The sequence below is a fragment of the Dermochelys coriacea genome, chromosome 8, assembly GCF_009764565.3.
Source record: "Dermochelys coriacea isolate rDerCor1 chromosome 8, rDerCor1.pri.v4, whole genome shotgun sequence".
Lineage (NCBI taxonomy): Eukaryota > Metazoa > Chordata > Testudines > Dermochelyidae > Dermochelys > Dermochelys coriacea.
Genome location: NC_050075.1, coordinates 22,467,819 through 22,488,506, shown reverse-complemented (window position 1 = coordinate 22,488,506; position 20,688 = coordinate 22,467,819). Strand labels below are relative to the sequence as shown.

At 50.1% G+C, this 20,688-nt stretch overlaps 1 protein-coding gene across 1 annotated transcript in view; it reads right to left on the bottom strand.

Moving 5' to 3' along the window:
* The window catches only part of PPARGC1B (PPARG coactivator 1 beta), a 91,542-nt gene that overhangs the window by 21,008 nt on the left and 49,846 nt on the right, over positions 1-20,688 (bottom strand). Inside the window, exons 2-3 of the mRNA XM_038414880.2 lie at positions 7,000-7,173; positions 1,644-1,856 (exon numbers count right to left, since the gene is read on the bottom strand). Of these exons, the coding sequence (XP_038270808.1) occupies positions 1,644-1,856; positions 7,000-7,173 (387 nt within the window). The remainder of the gene's footprint in view (positions 1-1,643; positions 1,857-6,999; positions 7,174-20,688) is intronic.

The following is a 20,688-nucleotide window of genomic DNA, read 5'->3' as shown; positions in this document are numbered from 1 at the left end:
CCTCCTGTTATAGTCACTAGAACTGCCAGGGCATTTAAATAACCCACCACAACAATTCTGTCCTTTTCAGATGGTGATTTTAATTCTATGTATTTGTCTGATTTGGGCAGCTCACATGAGTCCTCATGCAAGAATTATTTGGCAGTAACGATCCAAAGGGGCTTGAATTGATCAATTAGCTTGCAAAGTGTTTTGAAGATATAAAGCTCTGTGTAGGTGTCAAGTATTTGTTGGGGCTCTTCCCCAAGGTGACCCTGATGTGAATTCCACTGTAATCCCACCAAGAGGGTCTGGTGACATCAGCTGAGCTGGAATTTCCTTAGGTTACACAGCATCATGGCATACTCATTTCAGATCACAGGGTTAGCATATTCTTCTGTTCAAAACATTTTTTAAAAAACATTCCATGTTCCACACGCGTAGTGCTAATGCTGAAGCTTAGATCAATAGCAAGGCGACTGCTTAGGCTCTGTGGGAACGTACAGAAGTGCAATATCTAGGGCTTGGTCTTCAAGGATGGCCTGCAAATTTAGAGGCCCCCTTTAAGACCAGGCCTATGACAATGGTTATTGAAGTGGGAGGTTCACACAACAGCATTTCTGCTATCTTGGTTGGGTTCTGCAGTGAAATTTCAACAGGGGTTGCCCAGTGGCTTAATTGTGCACTTCCCGTTTATAATAAGTGTAAGTGCTTTCCCCCTGCAACGTATACATCCTATATATACACATACACATTGTGTGTGATATATACACCCCCACATGCACTTTAGTGTGAAGTGGAAATGCACGCTTTCACCACTAGATGCCGCAATGCACTTTTATATAAACCATGCCTTTCTGTCATTACACAGCAGAGAGGTAGGGGGGTCCCCCCCATGGACGGAGTGCTCTGGCTGGTGAGTGAGCTACAGACACAGCTCCGTTATATCAGACCAGCAGGGATGCTCTTATATATGGCACAGCAAGCCTTGTACCACCTAGCGACAATGCCAGGGCTCTCCTGCTCAAGCTGTGAGTGAAACTGGCTTCCAAGGAGTGGAAGGATAAAGCACAGGATTCAAGGAAAAGTCTCGGAGGTGGGATTGGAACCCAGAAACCTCACAAAGCCACAGAGAGACCTCCTTTACGGCAGGCGTGTCCAGCCCACACCCTGAAAGGGAGGGAGAAATACCAGGCCTTTGGATGGAGGTTTGGGGATCAGGGGAAATGGCTGGGTACTGCTCCCAGGTGCTCTACTGGGATGCAGTGCAATGATGGGGAGCTCTGCGATAGAGTGGGGGTAGGAATGAGCTACAATGAGATCCTGTTAGCACAACCGTGGTGGGGTTCAGATAAAGTGAGGCCCCAGGCCAAATCCCCCCCGGGTTTGGGGAGCTGGAAAATGGATTATGCCCATCTACTAACACCCACTGCCCTTTGCACACAGCAGCAATCAGCTTGTTCCCATGAGGATGGTGATGGAGGTAACGGTGATGGCACGGCACATGTATACGTATACAATACAGGTATATGCTTTGTATCGACGGTTAAGAGTTTTAAGCCTATAATGAAAAGATTCAGACCTTTGCTTCCTATCATACCCATGCAGCCGGCTTATCAGAGGCTCATCCAAATCCACCTTAAACAGTAGGAAGTGGTTCTTACTAGAGACAGCTCATCAACCTCAGGGGCCAAAGGTGGCCCCCCCAGGGTGGGGGCGACTGGTTTGGGGGAAGGGGCTGGCGAGGCACAGGTGTGGTTGGGCACGTCCCTTTCTTCCATAGTGCGGAAGGCAGCCAGGCCCATGTCATCTTCCTGTATTTCATCCAGTGTTTCGGTGAGGGCTGCCAGCAGTGCTTCATTCTCACTGTCTATTATCTGAAAAGCAAGAGAGATTTGCACAGAGCAGTGAGAGCCAGCAGACATTTCCATTACAGGCTACCTCAAGGGGGCGTAACTACAGCTCCCACAAGCTGCCCCACCGTATTATTTAAAGGGGTCTCATTCTTCCCACGCTGATGCCAGGTTTGCATCTGTCCTACTCTACTGACTTCAGCAAGGCTGCTCCCGATTTACCCCAGGGTGCAAGCAGAATCAGGCCCAAGAGCGGCTGCAATCTGGTCCATTTTATGCCAATTTATGGTGCCCTTCCGATACCCAGCAAGTTGCCACGGCTGGCCTCAGTAGCTCCAAATGTAGGTGCCCTACAGTAGCCAGTTTGAGAGACCCTGGCCTACTCAACCATCAGTGAACACTCATTTCCAAGTGAATGCTGTTAGATTAATTTACTTGGGCTTGGTACACGGAAAGCTCACTCCTTCAACAGACGGATGCATTCTTTCTGGATTCACTGCACATCTCTGAACAGGTGTATTATTTCTCTACTGGAGTGGGGAGGCGTGGTTTAAGTTGCAAGGGCTTGGCTGTATCCTTCCGAATCAAACTTGCACAAGTGTCTTTACAAAAAAAACCCACCGCCCAACTCAATCCCCCCTTTAAATCAGCAGCTGCTCAAGTGGATTCCCAGCAGCAGCCTCCTCTCTAACTAACTTCCACCCTTCCTGTTTTGGGTGTATTTTAGACACTCTGAAAACAGAGAAGGACACCCAGTGATGTGTTCTTTCCCCAATTTGTGGGAAGCTGGCATGAAGCTGTGACCACAATTTCCACCTGACTCGCTCTCTTGCTTCCAATCAGCACCAGAGCTCAGAGGGGTGGGGAGGAGGAGCGCACAGCAAAATGCGGGAAGGGTATGTGGAGGGCTTAGGCTCAGGGCTGTGCAATGGAAGGGAGTCTGTGACCCCCTCCCCTCGGATCTGGGGAAGTGCAGGAATGGCACTTGTATGATGGCAGCATTGCCACTGCTGGCCTTTTTGGTAAGCGCTGTTTAATTCTTAAAGCCCTGATGAGTGGAATCAGAGTCTCTCAGCTTTTAATTAAAACTAAGGCAGTTTCTAGCCTTTGTGGTTGCAGAAAAAGGTTGAAAATGAGACTGGCGTGAATCCTAAAGGCTCAGAAATCAGAAAGCAAGGAGAAAGAACCCAACATGTATTATTATTTTGTAAATTCAAGATTTTTAAGCCACTCTCATGCTTTTGGCTCCTGCCTCATGATTTCTGAATGCCTGGGGGTGGTAATACCGGGATTGACTTGAGGCTGTACTGTCACATGTCATGACACTGTGTCACACTGCATGCGGATATTTTGAAGAGAAAGATGCTGTCACTGGCTCTAGGGAAACGAAGAGGGCAAGCCTATTAAACTCAGACCTGAACTGCACAAGAGACCTGATAGGGCCGCAGACTTTTCCACCACAGCTCTGCTGAGACACCTGAGTCCTGACCTGCTATTCCAGACCTGAACTCCCACACTCCACTCCGCTGATGCACCTCAGTCCCAACCTACAGCCTTGACCCCCAACTATTCCAGTCTGGGCTCCCCACACAGCTCTGCTGATGCCCCTGCCCTGTTGTAACTACCATTGTTTCAACCATATTGCCAAAGGCCAAAATTGGGGCAAAACCTTAGAATGCTGGACATAGGAAAAGGATTAAGTGCAGTGACCCGGATTCACTTCTTCAGGAGGATTCATTTCCGTGGGATTATTTACTGTAGCATTCCTGATATAAATAACTGCCAGTAATAAGTAGGATAACTGCAGCTCTGCATGTAGCACAGGGATAAATCTGGGTCTACAATGAGGCCCAAATGTAAGTTAGCACCTGCTAACGAGAATTAAAATACTCTTTTCTTCAACCCGTTAACCCTGTTAGAAATTTCTACACCAAGACCCAGGGAAAAGGCATCAGGATGCTCCATTTTGGGCTGCTGTGCATAGAAGTTCAGTGGGATACATTTCACTGTGTCCTGCTCACTGCTAACGGGCCTGTCTCTTATATTTCTATCTGTTTATCTTTTCCCCAGGAAGTTCAGCGGAAAATATGTATCTCGTGATGAAGGTCTGTCAGCTGCACTGGAGCCTTTTCAAGCACAGCAGCCGCGCAGCGTAAAGGCCAGAACATTAGCATTGTTCTGGTTCAGTTCAGAAATACTGGGGCTTTTTAAAAGTCTCCAAAAAATGTAACCAGTGCCAAGATCCACAACTGGCTGCTAACGGGCACCAGGGAGCTGGACTCCAATGTAGGCCCGTCGCTAAGCAGCAGAAGAAGAGTCAAGGTTTCTCTCTGCATGCGACCATCATCTAGGGGAAGGGGACATTTCCTTCCCAGTCCAGAGGGGATGGGGCATGTCAAGGCCACAGCTACAAAAGGAAGGATGGTCCAGCACTTAGAGCATTAGCCTAGGACTTGGAAGCCCCAAGTTTAATTCCCTGCTCAACCACAGACTCCCTGGGTGACCTTGGGCAAGTCCCTTAGTCTCTCTGTGCCTCAGTTCCCCCTCTGTACAATGGAGATAATAGCCCTGCCCTAAGTCTCAGGGTTTGGGGAGGCGCTCAGATACTTTAGTAATGGGGACCATATAAGTACCATAGCTATCTAGATAGACAACCAGGTATTTACAGAAGGGAGGGGACCTGCTGCCCATTTCTGCCTTTCCCCCCATTCTGTTAGCACTTGTAACCTACCATCATGTTCCTCCTAAAGTGCCTAGAGGTGCTGCCAGATGCTTCTGCGGCAGACTCAGCCAGTGTGTCTAAAGAGCTCACAATCCCTCACAAAGCTACGTGGAGCCTACACACCGGATCCAACCAATGGTCCAGCTGGTCTCTTGTCCCAGCTCCAGCAGTGGCTATCTCTGATGCTACAGGAAAAAGTGCCCTTACTCCATGCAGTGAAGTGATTCCTTCCCACCTCTTGTGTCGATTACTAGACGCCCTGCCGAATGAGGTTTGAGTACCTTTTCTTAGCACATCACTGCAAATGTCAGTGTTGATGACAAAAACAATCCATTTTTTTTTAACTCCAGCAATTGACTCTGTGGCTTTCTGTGACTCTCACATGCAAATTCCCTGCCTGTTGAAGCGGCCACCCCACTGACTTGTTTTAAAAGCACCAACTCTGTTTTTTCTATTGCAAACTAGTGTATATGCACTAGAGAGACCAGAAGCAGGATGCTGGACCAGCATGCCCCTTGCACTGGAACATCAGATCCAGAGATGAATTTGTAAGAAGCACCTCAAATGTCAGTGAAGTCTGGATTTGGATCTGATTCTGGATCCAAACTTGGTGACTTGGGTCCAGCTCTACTTTGTAAGCAAGGTGTTTGTTTACAACCATCAGTCTGGTGTGCCTAGTAATCTACCCACCTAACCCCTGTTTATATACACACAGGCATAGACAACACACAGGGACAATGATAAAGCTTAGCATTAATTCTGCATTGCCCAACAGTAGATCTCAAAGCCTTCTGGATGGGGAACACCCTTCATCATCCCCACATTACAAATGGGGAGACTGAGGCAGGGAAAAGCTGCTGGCCTAAGGTCACATAGGAAGCCAGTGGCACAGCTGGGCTGCACAACCACACCTCCTGACTCCCAGCCCGGTGTCCCACCCATCCACTGCCATGCTGCCTCCTGATTGCACAATAGTGGAGCGGAGTCCGGAGTGATAGTGCTTTGGGGGAGAGAGGGTGAACTAACATCCTATATGTGACCCACTTCCTACTTGCTCATTAGACAAATCCAGAGTGCCTCCCCATAAATGCAGATCAGCTATGAGCATGATGCTCGCATGTCTGTTCAGAGCGCAATTCACTGAGAGGGAGTCTCTGCTATAAATAATGTGTGCGCAGAATGCAGAGGTGATGCTGAAGCTGGAGAGTCAGATAAAAGGGAAGCTGTCTTCTGCATGCTGGAAATTAACATTCCTGTGCCACACTGCTCCATGCTGCTGCTGAGCCTCTTAGGAACCACAGCTGCCACCCACCCCAGCACAACCTGTCAGACCTAAAATCAAACAGGATGCACCAGGCACTACGCTGTGATTTCCTTTTAATAATACATCACAGGAGGGTCGGTTCAGCAGCCCTCTTCTATTCTTCCACCTCCTCATTATAGCCTTACTCCGCTTGCCCCATTTAGAAATGGAGTGCCAATTAATGGAGTGCTAATCAGCTGGGGAAGAGAGACTAATAGCCCGGAACCCCTCCCCTCCTCATCCCGCCACCTGTCCTCTGCTTCCCCATGCTGATCGAGGAGAAGGAAGGAGATGAGGCGATGTTACCTGGGTAGAAGTCGACAGGAGGCCCCGTCCTGAACCTCAGCTGCCTTGGCTTCAATGGGCTGGATATGCAGCACTGGGCAGTGACTTTGTACGTCCGTGTAGTGAGGTGTGTGCACATGGGCGGGGTGCTCTGTCCTACCTGTGCTGGCTCCCCATGCTGCAGGGGTGTGTGTGTGTGGCCGGGGGGGGGGGGGGGGGGAATGTGTGCTGCAGTCCAGCACAGCTGCCTCCCTGCAGTTCACAGGTTTCAGAGTAGCAGCCGTGTTAGTCTGTATTCGCAAAAAGAAAAGGAGTACTTGTGGCACCTTAGAGACTAACAAATCCAAGTGAGCTGTAGCTCACGAAAGCTTATGCTCTAATAAATTTGTTAGTCTCTAAGGTGCCACAAGTACTCCCTGCAGTTCAACACTGTTTGCATCGTTCTTGACTGGCAGGGGCTGGATGGGCAGTTTGGGGAGTGGGAAAGCTGTTCTCGGTGACCGTGCTCCTCAGAGAGAACCTGCTCCAAAGCCCTCTGGAGTAAATGGGGGGCTTTTCACTGACATCAGTGGGACCTAGATAGGGTCCATAGTGAATGGCCAGGACAGACTAACCCCAGATCGCTCAGTCTTTACTGCTCTTCTTTGGCTAGGCTAGGGGACAACACAGCATTCCCTCCCCCTTCCCAGAGGCGGCTTCCTCCTTTCAGTGGGCTGAAGGGACAACATCAGTGCCCTGTACTTGTAGGTGGGGGGCACGGGAGGAGAGGGAGACCTGGAAGGAAACATTCGCCCCAGAGTGAAAGCGCCGCTTGGTGGCCTCTGCCTTGGGCCAGGGAGCCGCATGGCACACAGTACCTGAAAGAGCTCGGAGTCGTCTGTGCTGTACTGGCTGGACTCGGTCTCGGAGCGCTCGGCACACCACTGCAGCTCGCTGAAGCAGCTGGCAGAGTCAAAGTCACTGGCGTCCAACGGGGACAGGTCAATCTCAGGGAAATCAGAGTAAAGGTGCTCCTCGCCAGACACCTCATACTGTGAAGAGATGAGAGGGGGTGAGCCTGGCCATCCTCTCCTCCACCTGCCAGTGCCAGAGAAGCCTGATACAGCAGCCAAAGCCCAGGGCCTCATAAAATGCCCGTCTGTTACATGCGGGTTGAGTTGCACCTGACTCAGGGTACCAAAACATTGCCCAACCACAGGCCGCCTTGGCAACTTACCAGAAGCCTAAAAACCAAACCACACCTGCTTAAAATGAGCAGATTTCAACAGACTTCAACTTGAATGCAGAGATGTGGCCTGCAGACTTCAGTTCCCAGCATGCACTGCTCTATCTCTAGTGAAGGGGCTGATACAAAGACAGAGCATTGCATGCTGGGAGCTGTAGTATTGATGTGCTACCCCCAATATTAAAGTTGAGAGCAGCAGAGGGAAGCATTAATGAGTATTATGGGTCATATTTACCCCAGGAGCAGCTTACTGGCATATGGCCCAGTTTGGAACAATTACATGGCAGTGAGGTGGCACAGGGGATTCTCTTCATTGTGAACTCTGCCACTCAAATGGGAGTGTCCACATCATTTCAAGTTCACATCAGAAACTTTGGAAAGCTGCCCTGCAAGGCTGCAATTCAAAAACTGCCACAAAACTGTGTTCCAGTATCCGTGTGTCAAAAGCTCCAGCGCAGGTTCTGCCAGTGTCATAACGGGGTGCTTTTGCAAGGGAATACCTTGGTCTCCTCTAGAGAGCACAAGCTCAAAACCATACAGGCCAGATGCTGGCAAAGCAGCAGTCCATGCTCTTCAGGGAAACTTAAGCCACTCCAGCCTTTGGTGACATCTTGCAGACAGCCAGGGCTAATCCTACTGCCCTGATAAATCAGCAACTAAAGAGGAGAGCAAGAGGCTTACAGGTCACATAAGACAGCCCTGGTCTGGGCAAGACTTTCGGGTGGGTGGTTTCACAGCTAGACAAGCCAGCCTTTCCGTCTCCCAAACCCATCTTCTGGCCCCTCTGCTCTTCCACATCCTCCCACCTGTCACATGACTCAAACTCTGTAACCCCAGCCATCACTGTATCACCTCCAAATTATCCAACCTTCAGTGACAAACCTGTCGAGTCAGTTTCACATTCCCCCTGCAGCCAAGTCACTGAAGAAGGCAACACAGACTCTTAATTTCCCATCTCTCTTTCCACTGTGTCCAATGCAGCACATGTGCGCGTGCGCACACGCACACACACAAACACTCTCAAAAAACCTAGTGTAGAGAGGAATCAATTCCTGGCACACACAGGCCAATTTAAGCTCTAGGAACAGAGCTAAAAATATCCATTAATCATGAAAAGCAGCTGAGACCTGCCCTGTTTCCACCTCCTTCCCGATGGCTGCCTTGCTGCAAAGCCACACGGCTCTCTGAGGGGCAGAACATACGATTGCGTTACACACCGGCACCACGGACGCAGAAGTGGCAAGGGAAAGGCCCCCACTGACATTATGCCAATGCCCTGCCAACCAGAGAGCATGGGTATGTGAAAGGTACTGGCTGTCGGGGCCAGGAATGAATGTGAAGGGGGGGATTTGTTTAAAGCAAAAAGTGATCCCCAGGCAAATGCTAATTTGAAAGTGTGTCGAACGGTTTGGGTGTCTCCGTCAATGTGCTCTAATTATTGAGTACAGAGAGGAGTCTTTTCATTCCTGACCCTCTTCTGTTCCAGCTGCAACACACACACACATAGAGCCCCAGACAGGGTCCTATTCCCACTGAGGTTGCACAGAAGCCTGGCTGGCTAATACCGGGTTGGTTTGAAATTAGCCCTTCATTTGACAGCCCTGAAGGCTGAAGGCCTCATCTCTGCACACAGAGCAGGCATAGCCCTCTAGTGGAAAGCTGAGAGTCCCACACACATTGCCCCTGCAAACGGGTCCCCCCCTACATTGGGGTGAGTGTCTGTCAGACTCCATGGCCCATTCATACTCTGATCCTGCCTCTTCTAAAGTCGGAGGCCCACCTCCCATTGATTTCAACGGAGCAGACTCTCAGTCCTTCCCTTCTGAGCCCGAGGTCACCAACTCCTTTCACGTCACTCACCACAAGTCATTAATTGGTAATAGTTTGTCTGCCTCTACTAATCGCCGGGGCAGGATTCGAATCTGGAGGCGAAAGGTGTGACACAATTCTTGCTGTTACCGGCCAATTTGTGGGTGTTTTCTGATGAACGGGGAAGCAAGTTTATTTATATAGTGAGTGCATTTCAGATCAGACAAACATTTGAGCATCTGAGAGGCTGTGAAGAGAGAAGAACATCCCAGGCACTGCTTTAAAGTGCCCTAAATAATCTTTTCAGGATTCAACAAGTGGAAGTAAAATCGACTTCACAAGAAGTTACAGGAATGGAATAGACAGTTTCACTCGTTTTTTATTTTTGTTTTTAATTGGAATAATCTGGGATAACTGGTCTAGTTTCCTGAGACTCAGGAAATGAGACTGTGTGTCCTGTCCCTATTTTCCAGGTTCAACAGACAGTGTACATTAAGCCCCCCAGCTTCCTTCTCTCTTTATCAACACCACCCTTGGGGAAGGTGAAAGGAAGGGCAAATGATCTGGAGGGTGTTTGCAAGGCGAGGCAATCACAAGCAGCATTCTGAGTGGGTTTCATGTGGCTGGAAGCTGAGGCACCAGAGCCTTACAGAGAGACAGACCCTAACCGAGCACTATAACAAGGCTCCAAGTACTTTCACACAGCTGCCCTCATCCTGCTCAACACAGGGCAAAATTCCAACAAGCAGCAGAGAACCCAGTTTCAAACAAGCAATGGCTCTGAAACCAAGTTCTCCATTGTCTTTCCCATTGGCAAGGCTGCATTACAATGTGTGTTTCTGCAGGTAGGAAGCACGCTCATGTCAAAGGATCCCAGAAGTTTTTTACAGTTACAGGGCCAATATCTACTTGCCTTGCCACCCCAGTGGTGCCAATAAGTCTGATTCAAGCAAGTAAGGCAAACAGGATTGGACCCATTGCTAGATCTCTGGAATGCATCATCGCATCAAGAGGGACAGCCAAGTGCCAGAAGCAAATTGCATAAGAGAGTGGGAAGGAAAAATACTGACAAGGACACCAGGGCAAACCCATGAAGGGCTGCAGGATCTTTAAAGTTTACCCAGGCCTGCCGGGGCATGGCTTTTAACTCCTCACCTGGCTGGCCTCCCATGCTGTAAATGGCCCCAATTCATTTAGAAGGTTGAAGAGTCAAGTCAAACCTGTGGGTCCAGGGAATCGGAGGATTTCAAACCAGAAGCTTCCGATTTCCCCTAAGCCAACCCCTTGTAGACATACAGAGATATAGTTTTCTGCCTTTATCCTTCCCCTTTCTGCATCTGCTCTCGGATGGATATGGGTTAGCTCTGGGGCACTGGTGCCCATTAGGCCTTCCACATCCCCCATCACAGATTCCACATCCCCCCATCTTCAGATTCCCCCATCACCTATTACAGTGTGGTCCTGATTTCCTTCCACGTTTCTTGTGTCAACCCCCAAAAATATCTGTTTCCAGCAATTGCTCTGGCTCCCTCTGTCCCCCAATTCTTCCCATGGGAACAGAAGCAATGGTTTTTATTTTTAGAAAACCCCTTTTTAGATATATTTTCAATTAAAAAAGCGACAGTCAGATTCTCCTGTTCCCTTTGATATGCCAAAAGGAAAAAGATCCTGGTGTTGAGATCACAAGGAGCAGCTGACACCTGCACTTGGGACATCTTTTGATCATCTCTACAGATGTGACATGTACCCATTCCCAACAGAGCGGTGTAAAAATAAACTCCTGCAACCTAATGCCTCCTTGGAATGCTGAGCTGCCCAGCTGGCACTCAGGGGAGAGGGGAGGGGGGCAGGGGGAGAGAATGCCATCAGTGTCTTGGTACTGCCATGCGGCTGCTTGAGGGACTGGCCAGCTCAGGGTAATAGGAACCACAACAACTTCATATCCAGCTCAGGTTGGTAGTGGCCAAAAGTCATCCCCGTCTGACTGCTGTATGAAGGGACCCCATATGTGAAAAGTGGGGAGAGCCTTAGTTCAGTTCCTAGCAGACGGACGGCACAAAGCACCACCACAGCTAGCGCCTTGGCTGGCAATCGCCACATGGAAGCCAAGGACTGAATGAGCTCCCTGCTGTGACACCCTATTATCCAGGCCACACTTGAGGTGGGGTAGAAAGAAGATGGCGCTGCCAGTGTGGTATCAGCTCTGTCAAGGAAGAACTTGTCTCCAGGGGATTTATCAATCCCAGCACTTTTGCCCAGCACAAAGTTCACTTCAGCAATGAGGAAAGAATCCCATGTTGGCTGCCTGCCATGGAGAAATAGAATAAAGGCACTTGGCAGGAGGTCAGGTGATAGTATTTTCAATTCTTCCCCTCCCCCTACCCTAGTCAGGGGTAAGGGAATGGTAAGTAGGACTTGGCTATGCTGGATCTGCTGACCATGGAGACTGGATCTGGGCTAGTCCAGCTTTCCCTTTTCCCACTCTGTGCCCTTCCTGCTGGCTTGGGGAGGAACAAACTTTGTTCTAATTTCACTCAGGAGTATATAGGGAAAACAGCCCGTTGGTTCTTGGTGTGTGTCCAGCAAACACCCATGGAGAGAGAGGTGAAAATTCTGAGCCATCTGTCACTCAAGGCAACTGATTCGTGTACACTGGAGCTCAGCAAAGTTCAGAGACCTGCCCAGGGGATTTGAGAATCAACCGATCACCACTCCAGATCCATGGGGAAAACCCACCTGACTTCAGTGGGACTGAGAATCAATGCACAGTGGAATTCACCCACATGCCACTGTGGGATTCACTTCATTTTGGAATTTACTCCAGATTCTCACAACCCTCTGGGAACGGGGGTAACAGCCAGCGGGAGTGCTCACAAGGCTGCCATTTTCAGCACTGTGTAGGTATCACGAGGGCAGTAACCACATGACCACAAAGGTGGAGAGGTGAAGGCAGAAGCAAAACTTCGAAACTCAGAAATATATACGTTGGTGTTTCCATTTCTCACCTAATAGAGAGGTTTTGAGGTGGAGGGTTGGCTTTGTGCTTGTCAAATTCAAGATCATATAGGATGACCCTCGCCATGATTGACTGGCACGTGAGGATCAAGGCTACCGCAGAGCACCCAGTAGCCTGTCAAGAATACCAGACATGCAATTTCGGTGGCTTACATGACAGTGACTTTAAGAAGGCTTCCATGGCTTTCCTGAAATCATGAGTTTCCTGCACACTCCTTTCAGGGAGAAAAGATCTCAGTTATTGACTAAAGTAGGACAGAGAAGCTGCCGACAGTCGGATACGCATTGCAAAGAGCTTTACTTCAACAGAGACTCTGGTTACCGGATGGATAGAGCTCTGAAACTATTATTAATTTACTGTTAAGCACCAGGAGCAGGCTCCCTGCTGTGAGGAGCTTATAACTTAAATAGACGACACAGAATGCCCTGGCAGACACAGAGGCAGCCTCTGTCCTAGGACATTTTGTGTTTATTTTTTTAATTCTTACCAGTGGGTAACAGCCCACAAGGGCCCCCTCTATCTGCAGCAGAGAGCCAAGCTCTTCTTTTACCCCACCAGCCTGCTCCAGGGAACATCTGATGCCACACACAGACAAACAATTCAAATAGCGGATTCACAAGGCAGGAAGTGTTTTCCCTTCTTTCAGAATTAAATGTGGACTTATACGTGGGCTTGGGCTCCACAGACTGAGGTGGGCTCTGGGGAAGGATTTCAAAACCAGAGTTCTGCTGCAGGAGTGCCCCTTATATGCATGACCCAGAGAGCGTGCCCACCCCTCCTTTGAGGCTGTGATGTACAAACTGCCCGGGGCTTAGCTGGTATTATCTTTAAAGAGAGATGAATGAAGAGAGGCTCATGCGTCCAAGGCCAGGACAGAGCCGATTCTAGAACTAGAGAGGTAGAAGTTTTTTTTCCATTTCTCAGGGGAGCCAAATAAAGAGTGTGGGCTGGATGCCCAGCTGATGTAAACTGACACAGCTCCGCTGATGTCAAAGGAAGATCTGGCCCTCACTTTTAATTATTTGGGTAATATCTCTCTCTAGCCGGTGATTCCCTCTGACCCCTTTTCTCTCCACCCCCCACCCCCATGTGCACTCTGGTGATGAACTGTCTAAGAAACTAGCTAATGCCAACTATCCTATTGGCTTCCTAGAAGCAGGGCAGGAGGAGAAGCCAGTGGTGAGGTTAGTTTCCCGCCTGGCAGCACTCATCAGCACAGCCCGCCAGCAGCAATTTTGAATGTTGTTAAAGAGAAAAACAATATTTGACATAATTGCTGTGGGCTGTTACAACAGAGAGAACAGGGCTGGGAAATGCAGCCTGGGCTGCTCTGACAGGCCAAGTTTCTTGATTGCTGAATCTTTGGCTTGTGGCAGAGATGCCCCTTTGATTAGGGCTATGCCCCAAGAAGTCCGATTCAGCAGAGCTTTGACCCAAACTCTACTCTGGTTGCAACGAGAAGAGTAGGTCTCAGTTCTCTTCGCCACCCTGGACACAGGGCTGGAATGGGACATTTACCTGGAAAGCCGAAGTCTCTGAATGTTCTCCTTCTTGAGCTGTTTAACCCACGTGTTAGCATGTGGGAGGCCTTATCTCGAAAGCTAAGTGAAGTGTTTCCTGAGACCAACTGCAATTCAAATATTGGATTAACAAAGGATTAGATTAACAACGTTTTCCCTTCTTTCAAAACTAAATGTGAACTTTGGCTCTTCATATTAGGCAGCTCCATAAAGGCCTCCCTTTTATTCGGAGTGTGCTAGCCTTCGGGCCTATATCCAGGGGCTTTGAATGTGCTGGCTCCTTCAAACCAAGCTGGGATCAGTAAGAAAAACTGGGCCTGCAGCCTCCTTGCAACAGCTCAGGAGGGACCTCTATCAGAGGCAGGGAGCCTAGTTCATTTCTACCCCATCAGCCAGCTCCAGTGAACAGTTGATGGCACATGCTCAGAGGATATAAATTGGACTTTGCCTGCAAGGCTTAGAGTTGAATGGGGGTGGAGGGGAAGCAGGGAGTTCAGCTATGGAGGGGAAGCAAACCACCCATCCTGCAGCCTTCAAGAGAAGCACTTTTTCATTTTACCGAAGGCAGACTGCAGAAGGCAAGCTTTAACCCAGCGCCTCTCCAAGACAGTATCTGCACACAGGCCCCGGTCTGTAATCTGTGCACTTTCTTGGAAAGAAACACAATTCCCATACTATTTCTACATGATCTCTGAAGAATTGTAACTCTGCTACCACGTGGGCAGCTAAAATAGGGCAGGCCAACATTTCAGGAGCATCAAGCCAGCTGCTTTGCCTGGTGCTGGAACCCACTGGGCAATCAGTGTTGAATTTCTCCCCATGTTAATGCTTACCTGAGCTTTTAGCCTCTGAAAATGCTTACTACCAGGAAAAAAGCCTTGCCTCTCAGAGCGAGGTGTACAAAACAACCATGAGGACAGCTGAATCTATAGTGGATTATTATCTACACTGCATTGAGGGATCTAGTGGAACAAGGTGCATGTAAGTCTTGCCTACACTGGGATTTTCTGCTACCATGTAGCTACCCTAGTGTTGATATGCTGCACAAATCCCACTGCACTAGTGTGCAGTGGGTCTGTTAATCTCAATATCATTATAGTTACACTGGTGCGAATTTCCCTAGTCCAGGAAACCCCTAATTCTAGCACCTTAAATCACGGCAAAGTACTTTGCAGTACAGCTCAAAGTGCCCTGGGTAATCACATGCAAATTGCACTCAGGTTTAGCGAAGCTGCAAAAGTTTAAGCTTCTAAAGTCTGCCGCTGCTAAAATGCTGCTGGACTGACTGCAACAGCTTCTCAATAACTTAATCCAGTTTAAGCCTCGAAGGCCAGATTTACATTGTCATTTGCATAAGTGTCCCCAGGATGCTTTGCAATAGGCTTGACATTCAAACGCCGCTTTGCGGCTCTCTAGGCAAGAAAAAGAAAGAAAAGTGACCGTACCCCGGAGAGGCTGTAGGAAGCAATAACCCCAGCCAGAAACAAGTAGCCATCTACTCACAAAGAGCTGCGGCTTCTGTGGTGACTCATCCAACCCCGTACAGAGCCTTCCTCTCATGACTAAGTGCCTACCCGAAGCACTAAGAGAGAAATATACATTATCACTCAGGAGAGAGCCCCAAATTAGCCAGTAGCGTTTTAGTTGGGTCACAAACTGACACAAGGTGACCAAATACATGGACTGTGCAGGGCTCCTTCAGTGACGCACTCAGAGCCCCAGGGCTGGAAAAAGCACCGGAAGGGTTGCACATGCAGGTGCAGGTTAATGTCTGTGTGTCTGAAAGGCAGGGGAGCTTTGGCCCCACTCTGGGTTGTTTCTAAAAAGGACAGAAAATCCTTGTGCAGGGGTTTTGGCAAGAGCCCTCTGGGCTTACCAGGGAAATCCATAATTACCGACAGTTTGAAATGCGGATTACAGACATCCAGGGAGACAGACACAGAGATTGTTTCGCTCTGATGAACTTCTGACCCAGCTGTCGGGATGAGTTCTCGTGTGATACTTCCAGCCCACATATCTGACCCCAAGATGTGCTGAATGTCCCACTGGCTGAGATGGGAGCCGCGGGGCCTCCATACCTTCCTAGGGCTGCTCAGCTGAATGGGTTTGCTTTCGAGAAGTAGATGTTTAGCCCTGGTGAAGGTGGGGAGGAAGGGGGCGGGAAGTGACCGGAGTAAGTGTGTGGCTAGTACACTTGCGGATCTGACATGTGCATGCGGCTGCAGGGGTTTGTGCACACAAGGAGTGTGATGAGTCTGGAAACGGGGCCCTTCAATGGACACAGTGGACCAATCTCAGCTCCGGAGTAAGTGTACCCAGTTCCCACTACAGTCAAAGTGAGCACTGAACTCGGCCTGATTAGTCTGTACCCCTCCTGAAGGGTTATATCTGAGGCACACATTCCCTGGGGCAGCAGGGACTGGGAGCTCCGCAGAGCTAGCCAGCGTAGCCCGGCACGGGGGAGCACCTTGTGTCACCCCTGAGTGGCCACCTCTTCCTGGGGCTCAGAGCAGCGTTCCCAGACTAATGTCAGAGCTGGATCTGTCCCCTCCTCATCTACTGCAGTGAAGAGCCCAGGAGTGTTGGGGAAAAGCTAAAGGCAGCCAAAACAGCCATGCTATGTTAGAGCACAACCAAGAGGCGCTGGAGGAGTCTGTGGTTTTGCACATCGAGAATGTGCAAGGTGTCCCAAGCTGGGAATTGAATAGGCCCAGCCTCACTGAAGCTGCATTATAAAAGAGAGGAGCTTGTACAGGGCCACAGCCATATAGACAAGAGAGAAACCTTACTGTCCTCCTTTCCCTCTGTCCAAGGCTTTCCCACCCTGATGACTGGCACCTTCGCTAGGAGAGAAAGAGCTTGCAAAACCCTCCTAATCCGTTAGAGCAGGGGTTGGCAACGTATGGCACGTGTGTCAAAGACAGCACACAAACCCATTTTTAATGGCACGTTGCTGCCTCCCGGGTCCCAGCCACCGGCCCCGCTCAGCCCGCTGCCGAGCCCAGGCCGGCAGCCGGCTGACCAGGGCCGGCGGCCGGACCCCGGCAGGCAGCAGCGTGCCATTAAAAATCCTGCCTGCCGTCCCCCGCAGCCACGCGGGCAGGGTGAAGAAGCTTGGTCCTGCCGGCTGCTGCTACAGGGCAGGCAAGCTCCCCCAGTCGCCTGCCTCTTCCTCCAGCCTGCTGGGTTCCTGCCCCTCCTCCTCTCCCTCCCTGCTCCCGATCAGCTGACGGCCCTTAAGAGGGAAGGGGAGAAGTGAGGGAGGGGAAGAAGCGGAGCTGCAGCCCGCTTGCTGCTCTGGGGAGGAGGTGGAGAAGAGGTGGGGACGGGGCCTTGGGGAAGGGGGGGTGGAATCAGGGCATATCCCCTCCAGCCCCCTGCCGTCAGCCGCTCTGGACAGGGGTCTGGGAGCACCCCCACAACCCTAGCCCACCCCCCAGCCCCCTGCCCTGACTCCTGCACCCCCCTCACACACATCCAGTGCTCTGCTCTCACCCCTGCACCCCCCAGCCTCCTGCCCTGCCTCCCCATGACCCAGTCCTCTGCCCTGATCCCTGCACCCCCCACACCCCAAGCCCCCCCTGCCTTGACTCCTGCACCCCACACCCCAACTCTTGCACCCCCCACATTCCCACCCCCACCCTGAGCACCAAACAGGAGCTCCTGCACCCCCCCACATTCCCACCTGCACCTCTCGCACCAAATGAGAGCTGCCTTAGTAAGCACTCGACACCCAAATCTCCTGCCCCAACCCTGAGCCCCCTCCCTCCTTCTAGCTCCTGGCCAGACCCTACACCCCAACCCCCAGCCTGCTCCTTCAGCCCCAGCCCTGTGCTCAGTGCACTCCCACCCTCAGCTCAGTGCAGAGAGAGAGGAAGAGAATGGGCTAGAACCAGGGAGAAGGCAGGTACCCACTCTATGTGGGCAGGGCCAGGATCCCGGACCAGCAGTGGGCTGAGCAGGGCCGGCAGCCGGGACCCTGGCTGGCAGGAGCCAGCGGACTGACCCCAGACCAGCAGCGGGCTGAGCTGCTCAGCCCACTGCCAGTCTGGGGTCCTGGCCGCTGGCCCCGCTCAGCCCACTGCCGGTCTGGGGTTCTGGCTGCCGGCCCCTTGCCAGCCAGGGTCCCAGCCATAGGCCCCACTCAGCCTGCTGCTGGCCTAGGTGAACGGAACCCTAGGCTGGCAGCGGGCTGAGTGGGCCAGCGGTGTAAGATCAGCATTTTAATTTAATTTTAAATGAAGCTTCTTAAACATTTTGAAAATCTTGTTTACTTTACATACAACAATAGTTTAGTTATATGATATATAAACTTACAGAGAGAGACCTTCTAAAACACATTAAAATGTATGACTGGCATGCAAAACCTTAAATTAAAAGTGAATAAATGAAGACTCGGCAGGCCACTTCTGAAAGGTTGCTGACCCCCGCGTTAGAGAGAAGCGATTTCAGCCCTACCTAACTGAAGGCCTCTCTCACACATCCAGAGCCCCACACTTGCCAGCCCCCATCAGCCAGTCCAGGGAAAAGCTGCTTTCAGCAGAATTCTGCCGGGCTTCCATGGACTGCTGGCATCTTCAGGATTCCTGGGCTGTGAGCCTTGTTATCAGCCACCCCAACTGGGATTCAGCCCCAGACCTCCTCTTCCTCCCTGGCTCCAGAAAAGGGGCCATTGTTTGGCAAGGACACGGCTGTCCCACCCCTGCACCCTTCTCTGCTTGAGTCAGAATACGGTGTGGGGAAATGGGAGGTGGAGGAGAAGAGTGACTGGTGCAGGGTAGCCTTGGAGATGGAAAAGTAAGTTATAAATACATATAAATAGGGAGAGAAGGCACCCGGCCGGAGCCATGAAGGTCACCGCGGCATGTGCCCGCAGATAAGTAAAGCCCCGCGATGGCATTTGACAAAATGTCACTCTGAATGGGTAGCCGTGGTGTCGGATTGTGTCTTTTGTCAGGCTGCCCCTCTTGACGGCAGGATATTTATAGCTGAAGTCTCAAACACCAAGGGCAGCCATTCCTCCTGGAGAGGCAGCGATAGGAGCCGGAGACCCAGCCTGCACCACTCGCAAACATAAATATTTGATGTGGGGGTGGGGGATTGGGGGGGAGGAGGCAGCAGGAATGCTGCCCTGCTGGGCTCCGGAAAGGAGAGACGGGTTCCCTTGGTGTGGAGCAAGCCCCCCGCTGAGGGCTTCCGCTGTGCCCCTCTCCTGGCAGAATGCAAACCTGCCAACTGGAGACTGGGCAAGGAGCCCCCATGGGGTTTTGATCTGTAAATGCGAGAGGCCGGTGAGCAGGGAGCTCTCTCATTAGGCCTGCACTAAATTCCCACCCTCCAGCCAAGACGAGACATGAAAGGAGAGGCTCTGAGCAACCAAAGTGGTGGTGCAGGAAGCACAGTGTGAGAGGAGAGGATGCTATCTCCCAGGCACACATGGATCTTCTAGCCCTTAGGCTAATGTGGAAGGAGCAGCCAGAACTCCCAGCTTTCTGTATTTGCATACAGGGATTTCCAGGATCAGACTTCCCTGTTAGAATCTGCGGAGGTTGAGCCTGTGCATTTTCACTGTGTTTTTAATTAAATAATAATTTATTTTAAACATTCAAATTGCTTAACAGGAAAAATACTACCATATTACGTAGGGCCTACGCAAATACATGATAATGCTTTACCCCTCTTAGTGCTTTCCTTCTGAGGATCAAATATCATTTCTTATTATTGCTATCATTTGTATAATCACAGCAGCCAGGAGCCCTAGACATGGACCAGGCCCCTTTGTAGAAACAGAGAACACAAAAATAGTCCCTGCCCCAACAAACTCAAAACCTAAATATAAAACAAGAAAGAGATGAAGAAAGACAGACAGATGGGGGAGCACAAGGAACTGACGGTCGTCAGTATGATGGCCCGTGGTCTTAACACACAAACTGCCTAACTGAACATTAAGCCTCACAACATATTGTCAGGTTGGCTGAGTTTTACAGATAGGGAAACTGAGGCATACAGTGAGATTATGTGACTTGCCTGAGGTCCCATAATGGATCAGTGGCAAAGCTGGGAACAGACCCCAAATCTGACTCTCAGCCCTGTGCTTTCGCCCATAGTACAACTCACACAAACACATACAGTGTCCTTGTGCACTGGCTTTTGCCTTATATAGAAGCACTGAAAAGTACCACAAGATATGAGCAATAGAAAATATTAAACATTAACTTAACCTGGCAAAGTATTTTTTTATAGTTTTATCTTTGACATGGAGGAAAGATGGAAGTAATTGCACTAAAGCATCCCTGAGTCATACCATGTATCTCAGAAAGTAAAAAAAAACAGGGCTTAAAATACTTGTAAAACATGCTGAATAAACAAAGGTGAAGAACAACATTTCTAAACAAACGTGTGTTGAATTTGGGAAGGGTTGAAGGAAAGTATATTTTGTCACAGATTAAACAGCCCCATTTTATTACTACAGGGATTTAAACTTCCATTTATTCATATTTTTCCACATCACACTGTCCTCTTTCTTTCACTGTGTGAACGATGACACTCACAGTTAAAGAGATGAGGTATACCCAAGGTTACTGGTGACAAAACCCACAGCCCCTCCTGAATTCCCCCCAGCGAAGACCTGACTAACACAGAGAAGTAATAATACAGTTATGTTTGTTTAGCACCTTTCATCCCAGAGGATCCCAAACTGCTTTACAAACTCAAACCGATATACAGATCAGACTACGCTCGGGGCTCAATTCACCCAGCACTGAGACGCAGCCACTTCTGCAGTGGAATGTAACAGTTGCTTAACGGCATGCGGCAATGCTGCAAGCACATTCGGACAGAGAGCGAGGAGACTCCTTACCCGCACCCCCCACTGAAACTGCAGGAGTGAGTCAGGTAGAACATAACTGTGAAAAGGACATTCCCAAAGCAGGAGTCTCTGAACAGCAGCATATGGAAATTAGACCTATTGCTTTTG